Here is a 20657-nt window from a genome sequence, read left to right as displayed (position 1 = left end):
GAAAATTATACAAACTAAGATCAAGCCATCCCATCCCAACTGGACAAAAAATACAGTTGATAAAGAAGTTTTCACTTTTTGGAACTTGCAGAAACTTTTTTCAGACTAGGTCTTTTTTACAAGGACCAGAGTCTGTTTGACGCCAAAGTTTGGTTTGTTTGGCCGGACAACATTTTTTTCAATGGTTTTCCTTGTGGAACTTGAAGACTTTAGATGTTGGCATTAAATGTTTCTCAAATTCCATAATCAAACTGTCTTCCATCAATATAGTGGTTAGAAACATAAAATAAGATCCAACCATTGTCCATAATCCCTCAGGCCTACTAGCTCCATGACCATGTAAGTGTTGGGCACATGAGACTGCAGCAAGAGGTTCAACAACATTTCCTCGGCATCAGAAGACACATCACATCATCAGAGGCCTTCAGAGGCACAGCTGAGCACATGTCCAATAAATATTTAATTTTCTACCAGATCCCAAGATCATCAAGGGCAAAGAGATTCCTCTCCATTCAGTTTACAGGAAACAAGATATTATAATATCAGCACTCAAACAAGCTTCATACATTAGTAAAATTACCTTATATATAATCTGACACAATTATTGTATAAACTAATATGGGATCTATGGGATGGTCAATCAGTCATTTGGTTTAATTTCTTGACAGTACGTAGTACTAGTACTAGTAGTAGTAACAATAATTGTAATAGCCAGGATAATTTGTCAAGTCATGATTACAATCCAATGTTTCAAGTGAAAATGCTTTTTTAGAGGAGATTTTTCAATTGAATACATTTTTATTTCAAATTACCACATCAACATAATATGTTGAGTTTAATTTGACATTTAGTTGGAGAATTCACATCAACTTCACAATGTCTTGTGATTAATAACCTTAAAATTGCTAAATATTGGTCTAGTTAAATTTATTTCAGGCTACCAAAATCTGAAGAGTGCCTGTCTGAGGGGCTACCAGGGATTTTGAAATTTTGTGAGCTTTGTCGATGAATCAGCCTGGATTGGTGTATCAAGTTGACCAACCAGACATTGTCATTCGTTGAACACAGTAATAATATAAACTGTACGTTAAAAAAAAAAATCACCTGCCATTCCATTATGTTCACGTGTAGATGTTTCTGCCTTTTTTTTTAAATTCTCTTAAGAGCAGACAGACACACACAGGGCAGGCTGGAGTATTTAAGCTGTTTGTTTGCTGGTGGGTAGCAGTGACGTATCATGAAAATCTGACTTTTCCATGTTTTAAGTGCTATAATCAGGTCCCCGGTGCATCTACTAACCAAGGAAACGTAAAAAAGATTAACCCAGTAACTTTGTTTTGCTAAGCCTTTTTCTGCAAGCATCTGAGAAAATGAGCGAATCTGATTGCGCTCCCTTGGTGACGTGGCAAAGGGATCTCATTATAATATTACCGCCCCTTAATCTGTAAATTTATACCCAAGGCGCTGTTATTGTGTTTTCGCAAGCGACAACGGTGTACCAGCTCTAATGCCATGGCGAAAGTTTGAGCAAAACATGCTAACTGTTCTACCTTTGGCTGCACAGACGAGCACAGAACACTGTTTAGAACACCCAGCCTCAGAGGAGTCAACAGAGCAGTGGATTTATTGATTTATTTAATGTATATCGCTGCTGCCACACAGATCTAAAATAAACATGCAATTTATTTCCCAGGTGTTTACCTTCACAGACATAACCCACTGTTTTTGTAGCTTGTGTGTGTTTTAACATAAACTTGTGTGTGAATGAGAACTTAGTACTCACATGCTGTGACAGCCGCTTTCTGTGCGTGTGCTTCGTATGTGTGCTCTCAGAAAACCGTATATCAGAAGTTTAAACTCATATGATTTAAAACGCATGATTTCAGCGCGATAAACATGATAATCAGAACCAAAACAGATGTTTTTTAGCAGGTCCGAGCTGTAATGGCGCAGCTCTATTCTGGAAAAGGGGGCGGGGAGCAGCAGCTCAATTGCATTTAAAGCGAAAAACAGAGTGTTTCTGCTTCCACTCAAAATAGGCATTTTCAAAATGATATAATAAATGATCTGTGGAGTATTTTGAGCTGAAATTTCACAGACACATTCTGGGGACACCAGAGACTTATATTACATATTGTAAAAAGGGGCATAATATGTCTCCTTTAAGTAATGCTGACACCACAAGCCTCAAAATTTCAGTGCATCCTTTAAGCCAGGTAAAGGGTGTGATCTCACCACTGGCAAGGGAACCCTAATGTAACCAAGACGCCAATGTATTTATCTAGGAAGACATGAACTTCAATTATCTGTGTTGTTTCTGGGCAAGTACAAATTTCTACTCCTCTGCCATGCACCACTAACATTGCAGAGGTCGCTGGAGAAAAATCTAAATATTTTACAATGTGGACATAATGCAGCAAGTCAAAAAGACCCACAGACTCCATATGAGACAAGAACCATGACCTTAGAGTTTGAAGTGACAGCGAGATTGCTCATGGGATATTTACTGGAAGTTGTGCAATTTTATTTGGCAGATCAGCACAATTGTTGTCTCCATCAAAATCAATTGAACATATTTTCATTATGTACAAAGAGATTATTGACAATGTGGGATTTGTCTACTATTAAATATGTGAAAATATCTTCCATTACTAGTTATGCAATATGAAAATAAATGTTGGTCTATTCCTCACAAAATTATTATATGGCTTCAGAAGGTTTGATCCATCAAACAAAACAAAAAAAGAGAGAAAAAAGATTTTAAACAGCAATTTTAGAAAATGACCATGCCAATGCATGATGATCTCCAACTCATTCAAGTGTGAATAAACATAATCATATCATGTGCTAATTAAATATTCAGTTTTCAACCACCGAAAACCAACTAGGCTTATTTAGAGGCATTTTTAATTAATACATAGATTTCACGGACACTGTCTCAACATCGTTCAATTTCAGACTAAATTTCTAATTCTGTTTAAATTGAGAACAAGACCTTCTTCTTCTTCTTTTAAAGCAGATGCCTTTAGTCTCAGGGAAAAAAGAGCAACATGAGACAAAAGACACAAACACTGAATTGACTTCTCAACAGCTCACAGGAATTTGACTTGAAGGTGTCAGAACAACATGTGTGAGCATGTACCAATATGCCTTTTTTTAAATTCTTGTTATAGTCAAAATATTTCAGAGCATTTTTGCGTCTACTGTGGTTTTATATAACAGTTATAAGTAGGGATGCACGATATTATCGGACTGATATCGGAATCGGCCGATAATGGCTTTAAATGTAAATATCGGCATCGGCCCGATATGAATAATTATGCCAATATGTCTTGCCCATAAGAGCACATGCCTTGACTCACATGTGCTCAGGGTGTGCTAGCGATTAGATCACCTCAACAGTGTGGCTCATTCTTGAAGCAAAGTTTTGTCTGAATGATGATTAGATTGACTGTTTGAATAGCTGCATTTAACCTGAGAACGCACCTACAGAATTACACGTTCGGTATATGATAAGAGTAAACAGTAATAGCACGTGCAGCGGAAGCCTCCCCCCAGTCCTAAAGCCCATTCAGTAAGGAGTTGTAATCTGTAGGGGGCGCTGTTGGCCTACTTCTAATTAAATTAAAAGTAAAATAGCCTACACAAATAACATTTAGACTGTTTCTGATTAAATAAAGCAGTAATTGATGTCATAAAATAGTGAGTATGTTTTGATTTAAAGGTCAGAAGCTATAGCTTACATGAAAAAAATCAGAAACATGACACTTGTAAATTACATAATTTTATATATACTGATTTATTCATTAATGCGTAATATGTTTTATTTTTTAAACAAATCATAAGCTCTAAAAGATTTTCAGAATTTGTACAACTGTTTTGCTTTAAACCATCTACAAATGTTAAATCTTAAAATAAAATGTTAGTGTTGACTGCATCTTTCTGGGGGAAAAAAAGCAGCGATTGATATATAGTTTATTTATAGTTATTTTCAAAGCTTCAATGTGCTGTCAAAAAAACCTTCATTATTGTTTATTTAATTCTAACAAATAAGTTATTGTTAAAAACTAACCAAAATTAAAAATATTTTGCTTATAATTTCTGCACAGGAGAGACATATATATAGAGAAATATATCGGTATCGGCCAAAATGAGTTGAAAAATATCGGCATATCGTATATCGGCAAAAATCCAATATCATGCATCCCTAGTTATAAGTGCCTATTTATAATGTATGGTTGCTTGCAGTGGACTGAAGATGTTTCACAAGAAACTTAACAAAGCAACTAGGGAATATTCAAGTTCTACCGCTGTTCTCATATCACTTGGCTGTGTGGTACATGAAAGTAATTTAGAGAAACTTTCACAAATGGAAAAAGTAAAAAAGTTAATAATTTGCATTTTGTAAAGGAACTGCTACTGAAAGTACAACTTGACACCCTTTCTGAATGAGTGCAAGTGAGACAATCTGAAAACTATTTTAGAAGACTAGCGACTCATTAGACGTTTATAAAAAGCTGGAAGGTGTTCAATACAGTGGTCCTAAAAACATGTGGATGCCTGTGGACACTTATGTTATACCTTTTCTCAGATCAAAACTCTTAACCCACTGCTGTCAGAATAATTTTTCATGATGTATCAAGTCAGAATCATAAATGGCATTAACAACTTTCAAAATTTGATAAACTATTACTATTTCAATTAATTGTTGTTTTTGTTTTTTAATGTATGACCATCAAAGAATCCATAGAAGAAGAAAAAAAGCATCTAGAAACATGACACTTGTAAATTACATAATTTTATATATACTGATTTATTCATTAATGCGTAATATGTTTTATTTTTTAAACAAATCATAAGCTCTAAAAGATTTTCAGAATTTGTACAACTGTTTTGCTTTAAACCATCTACAAATGTTAAATCTTAAAATAAAATGTTAGTGTTGACTGCATCTTTCTGGGGGAAAAAAAGCAGCGATTGATATATAGTTTATTTATAGTTATTTTCAAAGCTTCAATGTGCTGTCAAAAAAACCTTCATTATTGTTTATTTAATTCTAACAAATAAGTTATTGTTAAAAACTAACCAAAATTAAAAATATTTTGCTTATAATTTCTGCACAGGAGAGACATATATATAGAGAAATATATCGGTATCGGCCAAAATGAGTTGAAAAATATCGGCATATCGTATATCGGCAAAAATCCAATATCATGCATCCCTAGTTATAAGTGCCTATTTATAATGTATGGTTGCTTGCAGTGGACTGAAGGTATCTTTCCTTGCTTTTTAAAAAATATTTTTTAAGCTAATATTTAGAAAGTGCGTCTTTTACACAATCCGACACTATTTTAAAACTTTTAACTTTAAACTGATGGATTCAAGTCTATATTACAAAACAACAAGTCTCTGGCCTTAGTTTGGGTATATTTAATGGTGCCTATGTTTATGCTTCCATGGTCAGGTCTCCTTGTAATTATCTTCCCACATATTATGCAACTGACCCTGGAAAAATATTACTTCAACATGCTAATAAGCCATGCCAGCATCGCTTTCCAAGCCATGTCTTCTTATGACATTGTGTGCCAGCTGGGTGAAGACTGGAGTAATGGTATAAATCAATCAAATTAAAACCAATCAACCTCCTATACCAGACTGATTGGTAGAAATACAAATAATATGCACTTAATTTTTTCGTATCTTTCCTTGCTTCTTAAAAAATATTTTTTAAGCTAATATTTAGAAAGTGCGTCTTTTACACAATCCGACACTATTTTAAAAGAGCTAGAAGTCAAAAACTTTTAACTTTAAACTGATGGATTCAAGTCTATATTACAAAACAACAAGTCTATGGCCTTAGTTTGGGTATATTTAATGGTGCCTATGTTTATGCTTCCATGGTCAGGTCTCCTTGTAATTATCTTCCCACATATTATGCAACTGACCCTGGAAAAATATTACTTCAACATGCTAATAAGCCATGCCAGCATCGCTTTCCAAGCCATGTCTTTCCGTAAGGGCTGAAGGTTTATCGGAACATAAAAGTGCATGGCCATGCAATAGCTTCTGTGGTCTCCTTGTGGGATAGTAGAAGTGTGAATTTTAATACATGGCTCTTTCCTACACCAGATCCAGGTGACATTTCAAGACCTGTCTGTGAGGTCCTGCAGAAACCTGAGATCATTTTCAAATGCATTCTCGCCCGTCTTAGTACCTACCACCGAACCAGTGTCCTGTATAATCTCTGACCACTGAGTGTTCACTGGTCACTGATGAAGCCAGAGATGAAACCGCAATGCAAAGACCTCAGGCAAGCTCTGACTTCATCTGATGGAAACGGCTTCAGTGCAGGTTTTGCAGAGCCCTGACTGACATATCTGTGGTGAAGAAAAACTGAGCTTGACCAGTGGTGATATCGTCCACGAGTTTCCCAATTAGTGTGGGTTACATAACATCCTCATTCCTAGTTTTCAGAACAGCAGGGACAGTGTCTCTGGTGTAAGGACAGTTTCTGTGATAAGACATCTGACGTGTGCTGCAGTGTTGCTGTGTATCAATTTTCAGGCTTGTTTCTACCGAGAAATGTACTTTCGTTTGCGAGACAACTGTTGTTCTATTCATTCATTGGTGAATGAGGGACTGATGGCATTTTTGAAACAAGCCTTGACCTCTTTTGAAGTAAAAAAATAGCAAAGTGACTAACACAGGAGAGGATAGCACACACTCCAAAAACACAAAAAATGGTATCCTAGCAACAGGAGACTGATGCCGGAGGGTTTCGCTTTATTCCAGAAATGCATCTAGAGCTTAATCTGCTCAGATCTTTCTTGGTCTGTAAGCTACTTGTCTAAAGCTGCTTAAAAAAAACAGACTTCTGATTACTTGTTCGCAGATTTTTCTCTTTTTTCTTTTGTACTTTACCCTCTTTTGCACACATATGATAAATATATATATATATATTTTAATTACATTTTACTTGAAATGTTAATTAAATGTATAGTTGGCACAATATTTTCAACGACTTATTTAAAATTCTCCCCCCCCCACCCTTTTATTATTCACTAGTTCATTTGAAATGCTCAATAGTGATTTTTAAAAGTACAAAAATATTTCATGTTGTGTCTCAGTTATGTAACTTAAGTATGGGTTTTCACAAAAATAAAAACAGATCAAATAAAATAAAGAAATGCATTATGTGCTTGCAAAGTGAAATAAAATCTGTGGCAAAATCCTGCAATAATAGAGGGTTTAGATTGTCCCAGTTTGAACTTTTTCCATCAAAACAGTAGAAACATACCAACCCTAGATGACTCTGAAGGATTTACCTGTGAACTGAAAATAATTGTGATATAATCTTCTTTTTAGAGATTTAAAGTGCCCCTATTATAGCATTTCAAATATTCCCTTTCATGCAGTGTGTAAGTATGTGAATGTAAATGTCTGCAAAGTTGTAAAGTGCAAGACAAATAAAGTTATCGTCTCTCAAAAGAAAAAAGAATCGACTCGACTCTCTGAACAGCCTAGACAAGTCATCAGTAATTCGAATGTCACTGGGTAACACATTTGCATAATGCCCACCTATATTCTACATTGTCCAGCCGTGAACAACTTGACCCCGCTCAACTGTATATGTTTGTGTGGCTAACCTCAGGTCGAGAAGACACTGTGTCCTACACTGTGAAAGTAAATTCGTAAATTTAAATGTATCGAGTATAGGCTCACAGAAAGGAGAGGTTTAGAGAGACTGACTCTTAGAACTGCTTCGAACGAATCGTTTGAGAATCGTTGGAAAATGAGATGATATTAATTGCATATTTTGAGAAAACAAAGCGTTTTTTGACCTTGCATGCATGTAAACCTATTGGAGACTCCCAAAACAATATTAGGAACCTTTAAAATGGCATAATAGAGGCATCTTAACCGAACCTTATTGCAAAGAGGACAGAATCAAATGATTGAGTAGTTGATGATAAACAGCTTCATCTAAGCTAATATGGATGTTCCTTGCAAGACAAAAAGGATAGATTTATGTATAGGTCTGTGCGATTTATAAAGGTCTGTCTGTGTCACAGCTCCTGATGCGTGGAATGCTCCTGGAATGTTGCTGCATGGCGCGAAGACCTAAGAGCACCTAAGAGCAGAAGCAAACGGTGTAAGATAGCTTAAGAACATAATCATTCAGAGATGCTGTTCTTTCATGAATACACTTTGTAAAACCACTTGGCTTTTAGATAAGATCAACAGATTGCTGGAGACTGAATACAGCAAAAACCACAGCAAGGCAGTGGTCAAGAAAATTTGGTGAAACTATAAACAGTGGCTTGGCCTGTTTCCAAGCAGGATGCTTAATCACTGAGGTAAGAAAATCTAAGTAAAGGGGAAGAGGGAAGAAAACTGAAAAAAAATATATATATATTTGAATCATGGCCGAATTGCAAGGTGAGCATTAATTTTCAACAATTCAGCGGTTCCACAGTTTTGCAGAAAGCGCTGCAAATTTCCAAAGTATGCAAAAGTCCATAATCCCATGATCTGCTAAAATAAGACCATTGTTGCACTGGTGAGGGCACACACTCCTCCAATCTCATCCTCACAAGAGGACTGGGTTTTTAACCCAGCTCAGAAAGTTTTCCTGCCTGCAGACATGCCCAGTGCATTCAGGCGTGCAGATGATCAATTATTTCTAGACAACATGAACAGGCAGACCCACAATTCTTCAAAAGCAAGAGGATATATGAAGATTTTAACTAATGGGACGAAAAAAAAGAGAGATTAGAGGAAAATTATAATTATCACATTCTCTCACAAAAGTATTGCGTTCCCCCAAGAAACTTTACATTCTCTTGCGAAAGTATCGCTGTCACCAAAAAACATTGTGTTCACTTGTAAAAGCATTAAAATATAGTTTTCTCTTCCCACCTCATCTTATTTCCATCACAAATGTTCAAGCAAACACAGAAGTTTTGCAAGAGAACACAAAAGCATTCAAATCATTCCTCCAATCTCATTTTTATTATCACAATGTTCCTTTAGGAACTCCGTATTTAGGTGATACACAGTGTAGGAATTATCTATGTGGGATGAACGAATGAAGTTGAAAGCAGGATACTTACAGTATGACCGATTTCATGAATCCCGAAATTAACACTTAATGAAGTTAAAGACAACATTTTCTAGAAAGAAAATAATACAGATGTTAAGAAAAAAGGTCCAGAAATTGCATGGCACAAATTGGACAAAGTCATCAGAATAACATCTGGGACACTGGGACAAAACGTCAAAGGTGAATGAAAGACACACTGTGTGGAGAATACGCTCTCCTGGCAGATTGCAGAAACAGCTGACGCTCACAGGAAAATCTCCCTCCAAATTGGCCTCTGATGACATTGGGGACACTTTAGTTAAGTGTCAAAATAAGAAGGTCACAGTTTACGTCAACAGAATAGGAATGCTGATTGTGCTCTTTGGAGCAGCTAGTGCCCTGCCATTGTGCCGCCTGGACACTTCATTAACAACTTCATTACACAGCATTTCATTAGGCAGCAATAAATAAACAGATAATCAATGCATTCACACTTGGACAAAGCTTAGATTAATGCTACAAATGGCTCTACAAGCTCAAGTGAAATACTGCTTGTGGAAGTTCTAAAAAATAGGGATATGCAAAACTATATATACCCTATATATATTTTTGCAATTGATAATAGGTGAGTAGCCTGAATGGCTAGTTGGTTTTCAGAATAAGACCAACCAGAATAAGAATAATAAGGCTGGCTTTGGATTCACCTGACATGCGATTAGACGCGTTTCTTTAGGGACAGGAGAAGAGGACATGTTCATGTGTTCAAAAACAACTGGGTCTTGAGATGCATTTGTTAAAGTTAAACACGTCAAGGGTTACTCCATAAAAAAAGTGAAAATTTCCCATTATTTACTCTCATGCTGTCCCAGATGTGTATGACTTTTCTTCACATGACCGCAAACAAAGATTTTTAGAAAAACTCTCCATCTCTCTGAGCTCATATAATGCAAGTGGATGGGTCCCTCAAAGTTGACGCTTCAAAAACCATGCAAAACAAACAACAGGAACCTATTCAACTCCATTTTAGGCTTGGTGCGGTAGTTGGTGTTACTGGTATTACCCGGTGTTCGGCCGTACACCGATTACATTACTTGCGCACCGTGGTACCGCCCCCACTGTCGTTTTGCTTTTTATTGAAATAAAAACGGTTTAGTTCAGTTGGACAACGGATGCCACAGTTGTAAGCTGAAAGTGCCTGCTCTTCTCCACACATGCTGTAGAGCTGCAACACAGTTCAGCAGAAGTCAGATTTCACTAATCACGTGAAAAGAGTATAAACACTGATGAGATGATGGCAGGGTTTTGTTTTCAAGTGAAATGAAAAAATCGTTGGCGATATTTTGCTTTTAAAAGATCACTTCTTAAACCAGAGAAGGATTAAAGTTTCCGTTTTAGTCTTGGAAAGTGAAAGGTGTAAAGATGTATCATCTTTTCTTGTAAAACATGATACCAAGATCGCAAATTCCAAAGCCCTACCCCCCCGGTAATAAGTTTTTTTTTTACATTTTGTGCAAGTTTATACGAGAACAATACAAATATTTATAACTTCTTAAACTATGAACCATCAGTTCTGACTGTGAGACACAGGTTTCTGTAGCATCAACTTTGGGGGACTATACACGTGCACTATATGAACTCAGAGATGATAATAGAGAACTCAATGCTCAGTTTTGCTCACTCAAAGACAGCTGTCCAGCTTAAGAGTTTCACACAGAACATTTACAGACATACTACTTTACCATTCATCGAGAGAGCAGACCAATGGTTTATTTAAACTATACACTTCTCTCCAAAGTACAAATTCTCTATCTCAGTTTGTATCGTCTCATGTGTGGTTCAATGTATGAGTTTTATCCGTGTCTCTCGCTCTTTTTTTATTTTTTAGAAAGGACTCACTATTGTTTAATAAGGAATGTGGAAATTCGTGACAGGCTGCTTTCTGTCTGACTAAAGCCAGCTGAGAGTCTCTCTTTGCGCCAAATCTCTCCTGGGCCAAACAAGCAAGAAAGACTTGCCACTGTTGCCACAAAAAAAGTGTAGAATATGGTCTCATGTTGAATTTTCTTTGCCCTTTAAATCTGCCATGGATTCACTAATGTCCTACATGCTGTGACAGAACACATAGGATGGTTTGTTTAAGAATACCATGTTGTGATTCATCTGTCTTTTGCCTACAGGAAAAACAAGTTTTAAAAAGCAACACTTCCTACGCTGGTCAGCAGAGTGGCACACCCTTTAAACTTGTAGAATATATTTAAGAAAAGGAACAAACCTGACTAAAGAACTCTGCCAAGTTATAGGGCAATACAATATGGGAACTTTTCAAATAGTTTAGGGGTGTCCTACCTTCCTCTTGGAAGGCCACCTTCTTTTATAGCTCCAGTACACCTGGCTGGAAGTTTCTAGTGATTCTGAAGACCTTGATAAGCTGTATCAAGTGTGTGTAATTACAGTTAAACCTAACACCTTCTTTATTGTGGCCTTCTAGGAACAGGATTGGATAGCTCTGCTTTAAAATAATAGAAAAGAATAAAAAGACGAAAATGATCTGATCACCATATTAAAGTTTAGAATTTGAAATTCCATGAATGTTATACAGCGTCATCACACTAGACGCAATCTGCGAGCTTGTGAAGAACTGGCTGAGTTAGTTTAACAGGTTCACTTTGACCCTTATTGGGTAATTGCATTCTTACACTGTGTTCAGTGATTTTACTACTCACTGAGACTAGGTAAAACACCCCTCATGAAGTATCTCAAGGCAACAGCAACATACGGCCACTGAGAGATAAGCCTCGTTTCCACCGAGCGGTACGGTTCAGTACAACACAGTACGCAATTATTTCCATTTCCAGATGTGAATGGTACCAAATTAGCAAACCATACCGTACCACTTTTTTGGGACCCTTCTGTTGGGGTACCTAGCACAGTAGTCCATCATGTGGCATATGCCACATAAAACTTGCCAAATTTCACCTGTTAGGATTAAACCAAACCTATGAGGATAAACCAAAATACCAAGCATTAGTCATAACACATTGACTCAGATAACTGCCAAATTGCTGCTAGAGCTGCATTTTAACTGCAATATAATAAACATTTGGATAATTAATCATTGAGTTATTTTGAGATTTTGAATTTTTATAACCACACCAGGATATTTGCTTTTGATTATTTGTACATCCCTAATAGTATTTCTAAAGTTGTAGGACACCATTAGGTATTTAAGAGATGCAGTCATCCACTGGTAATTACTTGCTGTTCATGTTCAATTTTGGTGAATTCTAAACTGAAATCAGATTTGAGACCAAGACTATTGTGTTATCATGGCAATTCCATGAGCCAATGATATTCAGATTCCCACATCCATTCAGAAGTTACCCAATAACAGGCTAGACACAACAAGATTGTCTGTCTTCATTTACGGATGGACCCCCCATGGCCAGATAATACCCCCTATGAGCATCATCTCATTGCCATTTCCTTAACTGCCAAATTGCTGCTAGAGCTGCATTTTAACTGCAATATAATAAACATTTGGATAATTAATCATTGAGTTATTTTGAGATTTTGAATTTTTATAACCACACCAGGATATTTGCTTTTGATTATTTGTACATCCCTAATAGTATTTCTAAAGTTGTAGGACACCATTAGGTATTTAAGAGATGCAGTCATCCACTGGTAATTACTTGCTGTTCAGGTTCAATTTTGGTGAATTCTAAACTGAAATCAGATTTGAGACCAAGACTATTGTGTTATCATGGCAATTCTATGAGCCAATGATATTCAGATTCCCACATCCATTCAGAAGTTACCCAATAACAGGCTAGACACAACAAGATTGTCTGTCTTCATTGACGGATGGACCCCCCATGGCCAGATAATACCCCCTATGAGCATCATCTCATTGCCATTTCCTACCTTTGGTCTGTCTTTTTGTTTTATGCTCATATCGAAATATATGGGTACAAAGCACCCATAGTCCCCCCCCCCCACGCCCTGCCAATAACTGTAGTAACTTTTTTTTTTAAACATTATATTTATTAACATTTTGAAATGGCTTAAAATAGATAATTTACAATAACAATGAATTAAACAACCCAGAAAAAACAAGTATATGCCTATAACATTAGAACAATAAAAATAGACAAGAAAATAATTAAATAAAATGTTATTAATTAAATCAAGTTATTATTAAATAAATCAAGTTAATAAACAGAAAAGGGGAAAGGGCAACAGAAATTCCAATAACTGATATTTTGATGAAAACTATAGTTATCATGGTAAAATTTTAGGCATTTTAGGCAAGGTTAGGCTTAGGCATGTTTTCACAACCATTGATCACAAACATCAACATAAACTCAGTAGAAACAATTACTTTCCTAATACATGTTCCCTTATGGTCCAAAATTTATAATCTCACGGTTCTATTTTTTTCATAAAATATAATCCCTACAACTAATTTGTCAAATTTGTCAAGTACATAAACTTCTTTGATATTTGTAGTCCTTATGTAAGCTTAGAAATTATGTTTTAAACAAAACAATGGTTTCAAATATTCATGTTTGGGGACTGTTTCAAAACCAAAGGATAACCACAGACCTATTTTATTATTTAATTTCGACTCCATGGTTCAGAAATACCAATTCTCATCTGGATTTTAGAATTAAAAATGGAGCACTCTATTATTTAAAGATTTCCAAACTGACAAAAGTCCAGGTTGACCGACACAAAGACAGGGGCCACATCGCTGTAGAACATATGAGCGAGAGAGAGGGGATTTGAAACCATATAAAATATGATTTATATGCACAAAGATCAATAGAACACATGTTGAATCTTGTTTTACTTTTGAATTACAATCAAAATGTAGATCACTGCAGATATGTAGCCCACAGAAACCAGTGTAAGAATATGCTAGCAATGTAGCACTACTTCCTGTCTGTGTTAAGGTTCAACTCTTGAAACCACAGAGTTGTGAGCAGTTGTGCAACACATCTTGGGATCGAACACTGCGATGAAATATGAACCTGTCTCTGATGATTACCGCAGCACCATCTGTGCATTGGGACGGCCAACGGCTCGACTGATTGATGAGACCCCTTAAGGAGGAAAGAGAGCAGGGGACCTCATAGTCACACACACACTCTCCAACCCATCCAATCGGTTTGCCTTACCACTAGCCGTTGTCTCCAGCAAAAACCTCCGCAGGTCCCACTTTACTCACTTATCACCTTCTATCTATCTATCCATCCATCCATCCATCATCATTTTTGGCCTTGGGTTGAGATTTTTGTACCATGTTTTACAAGCAAATACTATTTCACATTTAATTTAATGTGCTATTAGCCGAGTGAAAATTGTTTCTACATCAAATTTTGTATTAGTGTGCGTAAGTTACAACGTAACTGTAACAATGTAAAGGAGCAACGTTACAACTCATGCACTTATAACTTTTACACTAGATATTTTTGTGTTGCACCATTAAACTTAAAATGGTTACATGTCAAGAGCTTACAACATGCTAGCTACGTTCTGTCTTAAGTGCAACAGAATAAATAATAGAAAGTATAAATACCTAAAGTATAAATATAAAAAAAATTATATTTATCATTGTGGTGATGAAAATTTGGGGGAAATCTGCTTAATTTTTACAATGCAAAAAAACGAATAGTCTTAATAATAGCAATCAATCAATCAAATAAATAATGCATATATATATATAAATATCGCTGATGTTTTAAACACTGTTTAAGGTCACTCTTTATAAATTACAAGCTTTCAAACCATTGTCAATTGCCATATATATACTATATTAAAACTGCGCAACTGCGAAGACAAAAACTAGCAAACCCATCAGGAAGCATCTTCAGTTGTCTGAGAGTCAAGGAGAGCCCGTGTGCAGCACAATACTGTCCTTTCATCTGAAATCCTGGTGCTGCTGAAGTGCGGCTAAAGCCAGGCTTAACATGTCATTTCATTAGTTATCAAACAGTCAGCTGATGTGGGTGTTTATGGCTTGAACAGGGTGAATTCACTGATTTCTTTTTATGAGCCCTTCCACAGCAGAAACAAAGACCATCAGCAAATCCAAAATCCATTCACACGATTTACTTGTAAAAGCAATTAACATGGGACCTTCACTCAAAGGCCACATTGACATGCAATACTGTTGTTTTATTGATCTGAGGTGATTTAGGTAATTACAACTAGGGTAATTAGCTGCATCTTCAGTAATACTGTAAGACCTAAACTCTTACGTTTACTGTTACCTGTTAAGTATATACAATTAATATAATAATTTGCATTTGTACATAGTTCACCTAAGCTGTTTTGCAAGTTTGCTCTTTGAGTTTCATATCATGTACAGAACTTAAAACGAAAACATACGAAAATGATTACCCTTATAATCTTAGCATTAATTAAATAACTCTTTGAAATCAAGACTTCCATTTCGCTGTTCTAAGTGTTATTAACTGTGGTTTCACTGGAGCATCTTAAAACTGCTTAAACCTCCAATCTCAAACATATGAACGATTAGTAGACTGATGACGAGCAATTCTGTTAAAAACCCCATGAAATGGATAATAAAACAGATTTCACACAGCACAGTAAAGCTGATTTTTAGCTGAAACCATGGTGATTAATAAAATGTCACAAAAAGCCAACGGCTACTGTCACTTTGAGAGCCAAAAATAGCATATCAGGCAATACACAATTAATACCTGCGGCTCCTAATGATATATTCAAGTCTTATGAAGCGAAACGATCGGTCTGTGCAAGAAATGATGTCCGGTTCGTGAATGAACCATTCATTTGAACTGGTTCTTTTTAGTAAACTGAATGAACTAGTTCACCAAATCGGACTGAACCATCTGAAACAGTTCGTAGCTCGAGCAGCAGAGATCTACAAGTTACTCAAATCAAAACTCACTTTCGGACGTGTTCGACAGTCACTCCGACTCTAAAAAAGCCAAGATACTGGCATATTATCCTTTCAACTCTTTCAGCGCTCCAGTTACTGATGAGCTGCTGATACGAGTATGTGAACCAATACTTGAATGAAGGGGCGAAATGAAAGTTATGGTTTCTCAAGATTTTTGTAAAAAGGAGAGTTGTTTAAGACTAGCTTATTCATTTTATACGCTTTAGACATTGTAAAACACCCACGTTTCACATAATTATTGGGTGTTTTAATAATATAATTGCATATATGTTATCTTATTATACGGTTATGTAAACAAAACTGGTCAATCAGTTATCTGAACCAGTAATTTTATGTTGTCTAATATGCTTTTTTGACTCTCAAAGTGACGGCAGCCACTGACTTGCATTTTATGAATCATTAAGGACCGTTCAGCTAAAAATCTTCTTTGCTGTTCTACTGAAGAAAATAGTCACCTATATCTTGGATGGCCTGAGAGTGAGTACATTAACAGCAATTTATTTTATTTTTTTTGGGGTGAGCTATCTCTTTAAATGTGTATATCTGATACAAATTATTTTAGTCAACTTTTTAAGAGCGTACTAATATATGCATGCCCTTAAAACGTAAAGAAACGCATTAAAAGCCACAAAACTCCAATTTTGAAGTTTAAAACGTTTCCAGTTTTAAACAATGACGGCGGCAAAAACGGTCATCTATACTCACCATTGAGTCCATTGGGGATGCTCCTGTGATGACGTGGAGCCGAGAGATCATCCATAGAGCGTCTTATTGTGCCAATCTTGGTTTCTACAGTCTTGTGTATATGATTATGATGATGGTCTGGGCTGCCAGCACTTCCACCGCTGGAGGTACTGCTCCCATCGCCAACATCTCTGACAATGCTCGAACCTCCATTCAGGTTGCTCAGACTGGACTGGCTGTCTATAGAGCTCCTAGATCCGGCGCCATTCCTATCTTCATCCAACATGAGGATGATCTCCTTTAGTTCTGCATTCTCCCGGAGGACGTTTTCCTGGTTGCCTTCCAGCTCCTTGAGTTTCTGCTGATAGGTGCTCACCTCCTTCCACACGGAGCTGGCCGTATACCTCCCAAACCTCTGCCATTCCCGAGACAGCTTCTTACCTTTCTGCCGATCATCATCGAGAAAGCAGCAGAGCTCCCTGAGCTCCTGGGTATCGTCTTGCAGTTTCTGGTTGATCTCCTTTAGATTACGGATCTCATGGAGGTGCACCTGCAGACTGCGGTTGACGTCCTTCATCATGTTCCCATGCTCCAGCATTAGGTTCATCTTCTCACTGTCAGCCCTTCTCAGTCTCTTGATCAAGTCCTCTTTGCTCCATCTGACCAGTTCATCATCGGAGATCTTGCTCAGGTCATCATTAGGACAATGTGTTGCCATCATGACTCTCACAGAGGAACAGTCTTAGGGTTAAATATTCAACACAGATCTAACATAGTGCTATATTCAATCCCAGAAAAACGCAATATAACAACAGATTAATGTATTAGATTATATAAATATTTACGTGATCCTTTTAAAATGGAAGAGTATGATTTGTATTCCTGACAAATTAATTTTCAAACCTTCACCTTTATTAACGCCTCTCTTACCGATAGCTTCGCAGTCATGCGTGTATTAATATTTCCTAAAATATGCGTGACATACAAATCCACGAGCATCGTTGTAAATGAATCGATGTTTTTCTCAAGAAAAAAAAAATCCTTTAGACACGCGTGATCTTACAGGTTTCAGGAGCAATATTTCAAAAAAGAACAACCATAAACACCGCCTTCATTAAAAACACGCCTGCATTCACGTTTAAATTCATCGGAAGCTCCAAAGATCAGATCAGAAGGGGTTTGCCGTATAACTCCTCACGTGCGTCCGTGTTCAGGGTCTCGGGTCGGGCTCGGTTCCGCTGGACTGGAGTCAAATGATCCGAGCGGATCTGAGCAGGTTCAGAGATGAGAGGCAAAAGGCAGGATCTGCCCTCTTAAAGAGACAGCACCTCATTCCCACAAACAGACTGACTAGCTTTAATTCTGTTTTTAAAATATAGATTATAATAGCCATTTCAATTATAATACAATTATTAATTCATATTTAATTTAATTATAATTACTTTCCCCAAATTTTTTTTTATGTTAGTGTTGAAAGTTTATTTGTCAGAATTTGAAAATTCTGGCAATTATATTCACTTTCCCACCCAAACTACACACTATTCATTGATTAATTGATTCATTCATTTATTTTTAAGTGACCAGAAAGAGTAAACCATGGAAAGTCAGTGTAATGTAATTTTACATTATTACACCACACATTTAAAGACCAACCTATATTTGTTTATAATGTAAAGTGAGAGAGGAGCAGATGGCTACCAGAGATATTTTACATTCCAAGCCCTACAACTTTTTCGCTAAAAAGTGAAAAATGGCACGATTTGGTTCACAGGAAACGTTCAAACAAATAAAAATGTAACAAAAAAAATCACACATACAAGTATCAGATCACCTTGGTCAGACCAGATGTTTATTTCAGGACATTTAAGACTATTTTAACCTAGAATAAAACTGAAAAGTAAAATTCACATAAAATAAAAAAAATCGACTTTTAAAAAATATATTATCTGCAGATTTACATTATTAAAAAAAACAAAAAACCCTGTATCAGTTATTTTGAAGGCTATTAACATGTTCAGAGATATTCATCTATGTTTGGGTCCAATCTCATGCTTCTATGTTCTATACAACAAAAATATTGTATTAAATATTTATTATTAAATGTTGGCAAATGTAGCATTCACTTCAATAAACGAGAACATAGTATGGTTTCAAACCAATAGTCACATATGTTTCAATTTTAGTAAGACCTTAACATGGCATTATTGAGTAATTGTTAAAATGTATTTAAAACCAGAATAATAATAATAATAAATCAACAACAATAATAATAATAATAAAACTTTTTGTTTCGACCATAACCGTTTAGAGCTAATCAAGATCTTCAGGATTACTAGAACGGGCAGGTGTTTTGCAGCTGGTTGGAACAACACTCTGCAGGACAGTGGCTGTCGTGGAGCCGAGCTTGACGTGGTTTAAACCAGTGGTTCCCAACCCTGGTCCTTGAGGCACCCCAACACTGCACATTTTGCATGTCTCTTTTCTCTGACACACCAATTTCAGGTCTTGGAGTCTCTACTAATGAGCTGATGATCTGAATCAGGTGTGTTTGATTAAGGAGACATGCAAAACGTGCAGTGCTGGGGTGTCTCCAGGACCAGGGTTGGGAACCACTGGTTTAGACAACAAAAATACTTTATACTACTGCAGAACTTTTGTTGGTGAACGTCGCCCTCTAGTGGACAAAAAATTCCATCCGGGTATTACTTAAAGGCTATTCGTGGCGACGAAACCATCGACTAACAATCCGTAAAAACATAATTTTAGGTTGGCTGGTTCATAAAATCTTTTCTTTTTTAATATTTTACTTGAATACCTTAACCTTGGGGGTCGATCTCAATTAAGTCTTATATTTTATATTTTAAAAAATGTATACAAAAAAGTTTTATATATAAAAAAGTTAATTGTTACATTCTTTTTTGGTACATAACGCAAAAGGAAGTGCTGGAAACTACGATTAAGTATTTTAACCACGCTCAGTGTCGCGACTGGCTCCATAGCTCAGTGGTTAGAGCACTGGTCTTGTAAACCAGGGGTCGCGAGTTCGATCCTCGCTGGGGCCTAGCAGGAGTTTTTTCTTCAGACATGTTTATAATATATTATCTGTGCACCATAGTAAAGAAATGTTACATTTTCACATAATACCAATAAGAAATACTGTATTTTGAGAGAAAAAGGACACCAACCCAGCTTTTATATTTTACAGTTTTTTACGATTGCTTACACACTAACATTAAACTTTTCCAACAATTAGCAAAACCTTACACTCAAGGAGCAAAACACAAGGCTAGATTTGCACAACTGTAAGCACATTGTCAGATATTTTAACCACGCTTGGTGTCGCGACTGGCTCCATAGCTCAGTGGTTAGAGCACTGGTCTTGTAAACCAGGGGTCGCGAGTTCGATCCTCGCTGGGGCCTAGCAGGAGTTTTTTCTTCAGACATGTTTATAATATATTATCTGTGCACCATAGTAAAGAAATGTTACATTTTCACATAATACCAATAAGAAATACTGTATTTTGAGAGAAAAAGGACACCAACCCAGCTTTTATATTTTACAGTTTTTTACGATTGCTTACACACTAACATTAAACTTTTCCAACAATTAGCAAAACCTTACACTCAAGGAGCAAAACACAAGGCTAGATTTGCACAACTGTAAGCACATTGTCAGCTTCACACTATTTGCAAAACATTACACACAGTGATTTGCAAAACACTAAACACACTTGTGTACATCAGACACACAAGTATATCATGATGTCACTTCCTTGCAATTCCAAAGCACTGACTGTCAAATTACCACACCTATGAGCCAATCTGTTAAACACAGCCACCAGGTGCACAAACACATGATTGCTAAATTGTAAACACACCAATCAGGTTTAAGCACTATAAAAATGCAGCAGGTAGGTTCACCTGCCTTCAACCAAAATGGAA

The 20657-nt window shown here is 36.4% G+C and overlaps 1 protein-coding gene and 2 non-coding genes across 4 annotated transcripts in view; 2 read left to right on the top strand and 1 right to left on the bottom strand.

The window, feature by feature from the left end:
- LOC107555299 (coiled-coil domain-containing protein 85C-B) overlaps nucleotides 1–17982 on the bottom strand; it is a 45803-nt gene extending 27821 nt beyond the window's left edge. For both annotated transcript variants that reach the window (XM_016238054.1, XM_016238055.1), the window contains exon 1: nucleotides 16737–17982. In XM_016238054.1, the coding sequence (XP_016093540.1) occupies nucleotides 16737–17436 (700 nt within the window). In that variant the 5' untranslated portion in view covers nucleotides 17437–17982. The remainder of the gene's footprint in view (nucleotides 1–16736) is intronic.
- A 1722-nt stretch (nucleotides 17983–19704) lies between these two features.
- trnat-ugu (transfer RNA threonine (anticodon UGU)) lies at nucleotides 19705–19777 on the top strand. Its single transcript has one exon. It is a non-coding gene; the product is annotated as a tRNA-Thr (tRNA).
- Nucleotides 19778–20062: 285 nt separating this feature from the next.
- Nucleotides 20063–20135, top strand: trnat-ugu (transfer RNA threonine (anticodon UGU)). The gene has a single exon. It is a non-coding gene; the product is annotated as a tRNA-Thr (tRNA).
- Nucleotides 20136–20657: the final 522 nt, after the last annotated feature.

The sequence above is a fragment of the Sinocyclocheilus grahami genome, unplaced genomic scaffold (genome assembly GCF_001515645.1).
Source record: "Sinocyclocheilus grahami isolate Dianchi unplaced genomic scaffold, SAMN03320097.WGS_v1.1 scaffold530.1, whole genome shotgun sequence".
Lineage (NCBI taxonomy): Eukaryota > Metazoa > Chordata > Actinopteri > Cypriniformes > Cyprinidae > Sinocyclocheilus > Sinocyclocheilus grahami.
The sequence above is the reverse complement of the archived record's forward strand: the minus strand, read 5'-3'. Positions and strand labels throughout refer to the sequence as shown.